Raw genomic sequence first — 9,639 nt, 5'->3', positions numbered from 1 at the left:
CTCCCTTTGCCTGTGTCTCTGCCTCTCTCTCTGTGTTTCTCATGAATAAATCAATAAAATCTTTAAAAATAATAATAATAATAATACATCTTATTTGAGACAAAGCTGGAAGATACAGAAATTTCTTTTAAATTTTAATCACCCACAACCCACCACCCAGAAATAAATACTAACATTTTGGACTATTTCCTTGTCTTTTTTTTTTTTTTTTTTTTTTTGAAGCCAGGGTGCTTGTACCACCTCCTCCACCTCTCCTCCTCATGTATCCACACACATACATTTTGCAAAACTAGGTTGACTTCTTAGTTTTTCCTTTCTTTGGGGTAAATTTTTACTTAAAACTAATCCATTCCTGAAGTAAGTCAATCGGAGAAGAACAAACATTGTATGTTCTCATTCATTTGGGGAATATATATAATAGTGAAAGGGAATATAAGGGAAGGGAGAAGAAATGTGTGGGAAATATCAGAAAGGGAGACAGAACATAAAGACTCCTAACTCTGGGAAACGAACTAGGGGTGGTGGAAGGGGAGGAGGGCGGGGGGTGGGGGTGAATGGGTGACGGGCACTGAGGGGGGCACTTGACGGGATGAGCACTGGGTGTCATTCTGTATGTTGGCAAATTTGAACACCAATAAAAAATAAACTTATTATAAAAAATAAAAAATAAAAAAAATAAAACTAATCCATTCCATCAAGTAGTCCTCAGTGTATCCACACACATATATTTTGCAAAATTAGGTTCACTTCTAGTTTTTCCTTTTTTTTTTTTTTTATAAATTTTCCCTTTATTTTTGGTAAATTTTTCCTTACAGCTCACCCATTTAATCATACTCATTGCAAGCATTTTTTTTTTAAAAGAGGCAGCAATATATTCCATCCAACGTGTGTGTGTACATATACACACACATGCAGTTATAGGAATGTATCCTATATATAATTTAAAATATCTTATTTATATACCTACACAGTATATGTTACTAATATAATAAAAATTTAAAAATTAGGAAAAAAAAAACCCTCCTGGGAAAGGAACTACCAGGTCGTGAGCATTCTTTAAGCTCTCCGTTCCTTCTCAATTTCCTTCCAGAAAGCGTGCATTCCACTGACAAAGCTGTGAGGGCTCCTGGCATCACGATCCGACCTCAGGTCACTTATTATTATTTCTATTTGTCTCAAGGGCGGTGAGGCCCTAAAACGGGACGGAGGACCCCGCGGCTGGGCACCCGGCGGTGCGCGGGGCAGAGGCGACGGTCCCCGCGCCCCGGTCACGGCCACGGCCCCGGGCTTCGGTGCGGCCGCGCGTGCGCGGGGGCCCCAGCGTCTCGCGCGGCCCGGTTGCCGTGGGAACCGCAGGAGGAGGCTGCGTCCGCAGACCTCGCTGCGAGCTGTACGGAGGCCCGGGCATGGAGCTGCCGGATCCGGTCCGCCAGCGGCTGGGAAACTTCAGCCGGACCGTGTTCAGCGACTCCAACCGGACCGGGCCAGAGTACAGCGACGGTCCGGGTGAGTGGCCGAGGCCCCTCGCTGCGGGGAAGGCCTGCGGACGACCTGGCGCGGGGTGTGGAGTGGCCAGATTTTGCCCGGACCTAAAATGGCGGTCTCGCCTTCAGCTGGTTCACCGCAGTGCGGGAAGCGCCCTCGCAGGAGGGGCTGAGCCTGGGGCTGCGGCAGCGGCTGGGGCGCCTCCAGCCTCGTATTTCCACCCTCACGCTCCCCACGACGGGCCCTGCGCCGACGGTGCTGCGGCCTGGCTGGCGAACTGGAAGCCGAGCAGCTGAGGTGGCGCCAGCCTGCCTCAAAAACTAAAAATGCATGAAAACCGCCCTCGCAGCACATGTCCGGTTTCGCACCCTGCGCGCAGGCCGACGGGGCTTTTCCCCCGCGACTTCCGCCCCGGCTCTGCGGGGCCGCGCTGGAGCGGAAGCAGCCCGCGCCCCGGCCCACTCTCTGCCCGCCCCGGTCGAAATGTCTTCCCCCTTTCCCGTTTGTTAGCGGGACAAGTGCGTTCCACCGCGAGCCCGTCTTCGGACGGGAGAGACGGAAATACTTTTTTTTTTTTTTTTTTTTTTTGAGTCATTTTGAAGCCTCTATCCACTCCTGCAAGGCAGCTGCCCAAATAGCCCCGTTTTGCACCAAGCTCGCCCGGTCCCCGCAGCGACTGAATCCCATGAGCAGACACCCCGAGGCCGCCGCCTTCAGCTTGATGGCAGGTGGTCACTCGGGGTCCTCTGACACCGTTTCCCCTTCTTACATCATGATGGCATGATCATTCTGTCAACCAAAAAAAAAATTTTTTTTTGATCACTTAGGGAATAGAAATCTTTTCCTCTTGCTTGGTTTAGGGATTTTTTTTTTTTTTTTTTAAGAGGGAAGAGAAAAGTAAATCCCCATAGTTGCATTGTTGGCACCCTGAGTTTAGGCCTCTTCAAGACTCAGGATGTACAGAGAAAGACGTAATGTGGAGGATGAGTTTTAAATGTGATTCTAAAGCAAAGACTAAACAGGCACTGAAATCTGATGATGCAACTTGTCAGGCAGGGGCAGGGGACATTTTCTGTAAAGGGCCAGACAAGCAGGTACCTTAGACTTTGCAGCCCATAGGCCTCTGTAGCATCCATAGACAAGGGTAACATGCATGCATGTGGCAGTGTTCCAATAAAACTTTATTTATGGACACTGAAATTTGAATTGCATAGGATTTTCAGTGTCACCCAATATTATTCTTTGGATTTTTTTTTTTACCCACCCCCCACCCCAACCATTTAAAAATGTGAAAAAACCATTTTTAGCTCACTTGCTGTACAAAAACAGGCAGCTGGCTGGTAGTTTGCCTACCGCTGATTTATATAATGTTTTAATTTAAATTCCGTTTACAGAACTCAACTTGTACTTTTGCAAAATTTAGTAAATTCATGTCTTGTGGCTTTCAAGTTTCATTTACATATTAACTTGATTTTCAACTGCATGATTATAAGTTTGAAATGCCGAAAGATAGACCTAGCATAACTCTTAAGATGCTCACGTCCACGATTTCTGACACAAAAACTACTTTGCAAAATCTGACTGGCTTCTGCTCCAAATGTATTAAAATTGTCAGCTTAATTAATCATTCCCCCCACACACACATACATTTTCTTCCTGCGAATCCAAAGTAGGTTTGACTTTTGGCACTGTAATTACAAGTATATACCATTACCATGTCCACTGACCAAGAGTTGTACTGTTGTTATGAAAAAAAAAAAAAAAAATCCTAGGCTGGTGAGTTGCCTTCAGGTTAAACAAATTTTAAGAATTCATTTGTCAGTGATAATCTAATAAGAATAAGCAGAATAAAAATTTTAAATAGGGATAAGCAAAAGTAGATAATAACAGAAAAAAGCTAAAGAGCTTGCTGTGAGAGACCATGATTATTTCTTATATTTTGAAATTATTAAATGACAGATATACTCAGCTATGGAGGAAAAAAAATCTGTTTTTAAGAAATTTATTCTAGAGCCTTTATAAATTCTTACATTTAGGGCAGTTGATTTCAAAATCTACATCTGTTCTTAAATTGATAGAATTTAGTCAAATTTAGGATGTATTTGTAGGGCTCAATTTTAAAAAATCAAATTCTTAATTTGGGACCCTTCTTCCTTACATAGAAGCAAAAGCTATCTTGCAGTCAGCCTTAAATAAATGAATCTCATATATCACGAATGGCTCCATTGATATTTATGATGGTACGTTTCCATTAATTCATTCCTTCTGCTTATGCGTATTTGGTATGTACCAGGTGTAAAGCAAGATTTTAGGTTCTCTGAGGGTCTCAAATTTGGGTAGAATATAGTCTGTGCTTACAGTGAGGCTGTGTATTAAGTAAAAGAGAAGGAAGGGGGACTAATGTTGTTGAGTGCCTAACTAAGCACTAGGCATGGTGGAAGGGTGAGATAATTAATGGTCTCTAATCCTCACAAGCGATCTGTGAGGGACTTTTAATGTTACCATTTTACAGATGAAGAAACTGATTAGTTGAGAAATTAATCAGAAAGTGTAAATAATTTATCCCAAGTCTGGCATCCAGGGTTACAGAGGTGTTTGAGGAGTTAGGGTTTTACTTGGACTCCACAGTTCATGATCTCTGTACCACACTAGCCTGTTTCTAGAGTGAGGGGATGTGGTTCTTTGCTAACACTTTATTACACACAGGTTAGAGACAGAAGGGACAAGATTTCTGCTGATAGGAGAATGGGATCAGGAAAGGATTTATGGGAAAAGTGGCATTAAATGGGTATTAATGAATGGGTGGGATTAGGGTATGCTGAAGAGGGGTGTGTCTGTAATTTAGAGGGATTAGTTTTTGTATGAGATTCGTTTGTGAGATTAGTGTTTATGTATTTTACGTGTTCATTTTATAGCCTCTATTTACATAGAACTCTATAAAGGAGGTAACGATCTTTATCTGTTCAACAGGATTCATATTAATATTCCACATTTAATCTATACCAGTAATGTACAAAAAAGTCAACAGGCTGTAATGGCAAAATGATAAAGTAATTGAAAACTATGTAACACATCCTCAAGAACTAAATAGTATTAAATAGTATTATGATGAATATTTCTTTTCACCATCAGCAATTATAAATAGGCTTAAAATTTGGAGCTTTGTTGAACCAACCCCGTAGTTACTAACTTTAAGAAACGAAAGGACCTCTAGGGCATTGACCAGGATTAAGAGTTTGTTCTTTTTCTCTGTTTTTTTTTTTTGTAGATAATGAAATGGTATCTAGTTTGGCGTTGCAGATGTCACTTTATTTTAACACTTACTTTTTCCCACTTTGGTGGATAAGCAGCGTTATGATGCTTCAGATGAAGGTAAGTCTATGCTTTTAATACTTCTGCTGAGATCTTTCCTGCCCCTCCCTGGCATTGTTACATTGTCAATAAATTATAGTTCTTAATATCTGTTTTCTATCCCAGGTCAGTTTTACTATATATGAGATTTTTACAGACATGCTAATTTTTGTGTTTTGCTTTGTTTTTTTAGTATTCAATCTTGCCTGATTACTACAAATTTATTGTGGTCACTGTTATCATCCTAATAACCTTAATTGAAGGTATCAGGTTGTATCTGGGCTACATGGGGAACCTACAGGAAAAGGTAGGCTCTTCTTTCCTTTTGTTCAGTGCTACATATAAAGGCAGTATGGTTTTCATAGCAAGGAAAAGGCAGAGAGATGTGGTAAAAGGAGCAAAGGCCTGCCTGAAGCTTTACTGTTTCTGTCACTGTAGTCGGTTTGCTGAATCTCTTGAGCCTTGGTTTCTTTGTATATAAAATGGGGAAAATATTTACTCCAAGGTTTGTTGGGATTAAATGAAATAATTTATATAAAGTACCTGAACATAGTAAACACTTAAGAATTGACAATTTCCCCTCTTCTCACCATTGTTGAAAATACTTGGTCAATTAAACATGTTTAGATTCAGGAATCCTGGGCCAGGCACATGTTTTCTGAATCGTCATGCTACATAAGCATTCACAGCTACCAGAGTTTAGGGATGCTGCCTAAAGATTTTTCTGGTTTTCCAGGTTCCACCCACAGGCCTCACTGTATTTCTTGCTGTTTCCTAACCCAAGCATCCATTCCAGGCTGACATGTTGATTCCTAGTCATGCTCATTCCACATCTTTGCTTACTTACCTTCTTAAGCCTCTTCTTCCTTCTACCCAACCCTAAAAGCTTACATCCTTGGGTTCTTTCTTTTACCCACCCTAAGTAGTCTCTTGTCTTATTTCTTGTAGTATTTAGTTCATACCTCTAAGTGGTGCATTTCATTATTCACCGAGGTATATTGTTCTAGCATTGCCACATCAGTTAGTTTTCACCTTTAATCAAGACTGTAAATCCTTTGAGGACAGGGACCATGTTATACTCCTTTTGAATTACAGAGCTGGTAATGTAGGTTTCAGAGTGCTGATCCATATAAACAGAAGACTGTCCTCTACTGATGTGATTACTCTTACTGTGTGTCGTTGCAGGTTCCTGAGTTGGCTGGCTTTTGGCTTTTGAGCCTCCTATTGCAGCTGCCTTTAATTCTCTTCTTGCTCTTTAATGAGGGCCTAACAAATCTGCCCTTGGAAAAAGCGATACACATCATCTTTACTTTGTTCCTTACTTTCCAAGTTGTTTCAGCCTTTCTTACCCTGAGGAAAATGGTAAATCAGTTGGCGACTCGTTTCCACCTCCAAGACTTTGACCGGCTCTCTGCATATAGAGGAGGCGTGAGAAGAATGAGATCTTGTATAGAAGAGATTTGACCCAGTGCTGTTGAGTGAAAAGCTGAAAGGTCAGCTTTTCTACAAGAGGAAAATATCAGAGTTCTAGCATGAGAAGAACAAAGCTAGTGTTTTGAACTATATATTCTTTAGCTTTGAAATTGCAAAGTTGGGGGTAATGATAAGACTGTATAGTACATGAAAGCAGTGAGTCAACCCTAAAGCCTAAATAGTGTCCATTTGGCACCAGATTTCTTAACATTCTTGTTGTTGACTTTTCAGGTGTGTAGAAGTCTGTGTTAGTAGTCACAGTTTACGAGCTTTACGGGAATATTTCTAGGTAGCACCTAAAACTAGAAATGTGTATATTTCTGTTAAACTTGTTGGCTATTCATGCCTTGGCAGTACGTCTGAAGCACATGGCAATTCTTGTCAGTATTCTGATGTATTATATATTTGTAAATCTAGATACCGATTTTTCATGTCTGCTAGGGTTAAATTCTAACCCTACTCCTAGCTTTTATACTGAGGTTAAAAACCGGTGGATTATCATGGTATTTAGGAAATCATAAAATTGTAATTTTCATAAAACCATGTTCAGTATTTATAGTCATGATGTGCAAAATGTCTTTATAATAAATTATGAAATATTTATGTTAAAGTATTTGCAACAAATTATTCCTGTCTTGTATAATTCTTTTGGGCTGTGGGTTTATTATTTTTATTACAGAATTGTGAGGCAAAGAGAAACATATATACAGGGTTAGAGAGCCTTTTATGTAGTGGGCACTGGGCTAGGCACATTAACCCTTTTCACCTCATCTACTAGATCATTGTTCACTGAAAAACTCGTAGCCAGTAAATTCACACCCCGCTTGATTTGAAAAGCAGGGTGCTTGTTAATAGTACACAGAGCTGAGATGAGCAAAGGGACAATAGTCATGATCTTAAATGAGCACGTTCCCTCGCTAATAGAAGAAATCTATTTAGGGAAGTTCTGTTAAGAACAAAGCTGCATGGGTATATCTGAACATTATTTTTATTATTGGATTGTGTTAAGAGATATAATATTTTCTTCTTTCCTACAGGGAAATGTGCCTTTATAAGTAATGTATTTTACTGAGAGACAGTTGTAGCTACATTAAAAAGTATTCTCTCCAATTTTCCTTTTCTATAATTCAGGCTTATCTTAGTATCTCCCTGTTTTGCCTTATTCATTTTTATATTGATTATTTTTTGAAAATATTTTCACTTCCCACCCTTAATTACACTTTACCAAACCAATTATGCTAGTTTTATTATTTCTGCTTCCTATTATATATAAAGATCAAATATTTCTCCCTGGCTGCAGAGGCTGTTTTAACTTCTCCCTTCTACCAAAATAGTTCCTATGTATACTCCAGTCATTTGAAATTCAAAATACAGTAACATTTGGATATTTTTCTAAAGCTTAATTTGTTTGCATTTGTTTCCTGGTGGGAATAGATAGGTGATTCTATTAGAAAATATAAAATAAGAACATTAAGCTTATATGACAGATAAATTAAAGGATGATCAAGAAAGACTATTCTATTTAACAGTTATTTCCAGAGTTTTATCCTAATTATCAGAGCCTTGGATACATTTAAACTTTAATTCAGTTTTAAAGGATTATTAGCTAAATTATTAGGGCCATAACCAAAAACTGCTAAAGGCTATAAAAATTTTGGTAAAATAAATTTGATTTATTAAAATTTTCTATAAAACAATTTTTTTTTACTGTAGTAAATACTTGCTTAAAATGCAAATAAACTAAGGGTAGGAAAAAGAAAGTCCATTGAGAACATGATCAAGTCATTTATTTTTCCTCTAAACAATTTTGTGTCAGGCTGAACCAGTATTTCCTGTTGGAGTATAGCCGGTTCCCTATGTAAGCATATGAAAATTGAGGTAAAGAAGATATTTACATGTCAGCACATTTAGAGTCCATGCAGTCCTTGTTTTTATTTGGATAAGTCTGTCTATTCTTAATTCCTATTACATCTATCTCTCCAGGGGTCCACAACACTGTTCTGAAGATTCCTAGTTAGGATGCTGACCTTCACATATATTTTTTCTTTCACACATTTTTTTATCCCAGAGGCTTTTTCTCATCACAGACAAGGTGGATGCAAATCTCTGTAAAGCAGAATGATTTTTAAAATTGGATTTTAATCATTGTATGTTTGCATGTCAAGTCTGTGAAAGGGAATAGTGGAAGGTTCATAGACAGCTCAGACTGCTCCCAGTTCTCAGGTGTATGATGTGGGAGGTACAATATTTGCAAGACACCCTTAAGACAAAATCAGAAAGCCTAAGTTCATCAAGAAGGTGCCCTGAACAATTCCTAAGTACCTGACAGTAATAGTCCTTCAATTCCAGCACATCTCCCCTCTTTGTTCGTAGAATCCAGTGTCCGGATTATTAGCATGTTGGCCCTTCATCAACATTCCATAGCATTCGCTATTCCTCTCATTGTCTGAGCACAGGAAGGGAACATGGTGAGAGGTGCTGGGCTTGTGGTTAGACACATACACGCTTGCACTTGCCTGTAAACAAGAACAAATGTACTGTCTGGTAGGAAAGGCAGATGAGCAAGTCAGTGATAGCACAATATAATGGGCATTGCAGGATTACAGAGAAGGGACACAGAAAAGATGAAGAATCTGGGAAGCCTTTCCAAACAAAGTAACACTTGAGATTTGAAGAATGTGTGGGTATTAACTGTTCATTTTGGTATGAAGAGAGAAGTAATAGTGACTCTGAGCACTGTTTCGGGTATTGCATGGAGTTCAGTGAAGCTGGTTTGAAGGGTACAAGGGAAGAAAGGACACAGAATAAGGTAGAGAAGCTTGGGAGCAGCTCGTACACTAAGCTAAAGATTTTAATATTCTGAATCCCTGAGTGATTTTTTTTTTAAGATTTTATTTATTCATGAGAGACACAGAGAGAGAGGCAGAGACATAGGCAGAGGGAGAAGCAGGCTCCCTGCAGGGAGCTCAATGTAGGACTCGATCCCAGGACTGCAGCATCCCAACCTAAGCCAAAGGCAGATACTCAAACACTGAGCCACCTTGGCGCCCCTCCCTGAGTGATTTAAACAGTAGAATATCACGAACAGATTTAGGTGTCAGAAAGATCTCTCTGAAGAGACCTGTGGAAATGGATTGAAAGGTTTGACCAGATGTTGATTTGATGAAATAACTGTGGGAGAACAAAGTTTCAAAAAATCATTTTATATTTTAAAATAGGTATTGAAAGTTTTTTCCTAATGCAATTTTTTGCAGATTACACACAATGCTAAACACGAGGCACTCGCTGTGTTATTGCCCCTCTGCCAGTTGTTAGTTTATTACTAGACTT

General features: G+C 39.5%; 1 protein-coding gene across 1 annotated transcript; it reads left to right on the top strand.

Moving 5' to 3' along the window:
• Positions 1-1,306: 1,306 nt before the first annotated feature.
• TMEM17 (transmembrane protein 17) lies at positions 1,307-6,919 on the top strand. Its single transcript, XM_025992708.2, has 4 exons — positions 1,307-1,506; positions 4,754-4,857; positions 5,030-5,143; positions 6,022-6,919. The coding sequence occupies exons 1-4, from the start codon at positions 1,407-1,409 to the stop codon at positions 6,298-6,300; spliced, it is 597 nt and encodes a 198-aa protein (XP_025848493.1). The 5' UTR covers positions 1,307-1,406; the 3' UTR covers positions 6,301-6,919.
• The last annotated feature ends 2,720 nt before the right edge of the window (positions 6,920-9,639 follow it).

The sequence above is a fragment of the Vulpes vulpes genome, chromosome 16 (assembly GCF_048418805.1).
Source record: "Vulpes vulpes isolate BD-2025 chromosome 16, VulVul3, whole genome shotgun sequence".
NCBI lineage: Eukaryota > Metazoa > Chordata > Mammalia > Carnivora > Canidae > Vulpes > Vulpes vulpes.
This window is presented reverse-complemented; position numbering and strand designations above follow the sequence as displayed.

Bases quoted from the DNA above. Each gene is read 5' to 3' on its own strand.
- TMEM17 (XM_025992708.2), top strand. From the start codon at position 1,407: ATGGAGCTGCCGGATCCGGTCCGCCAGCGGCTGGGAAACTTCAGCCGG. The intron at 1,507-4,753 runs GTGAGTGGCCGA...TTTTTTTTGTAG, and splicing joins AGAGTACAGCGACGGTCCGG to ATAATGAAATGGTATCTAGT. The intron at 5,144-6,021 runs GTAGGCTCTTCT...GTGTCGTTGCAG, and splicing joins TGGGGAACCTACAGGAAAAG to GTTCCTGAGTTGGCTGGCTT.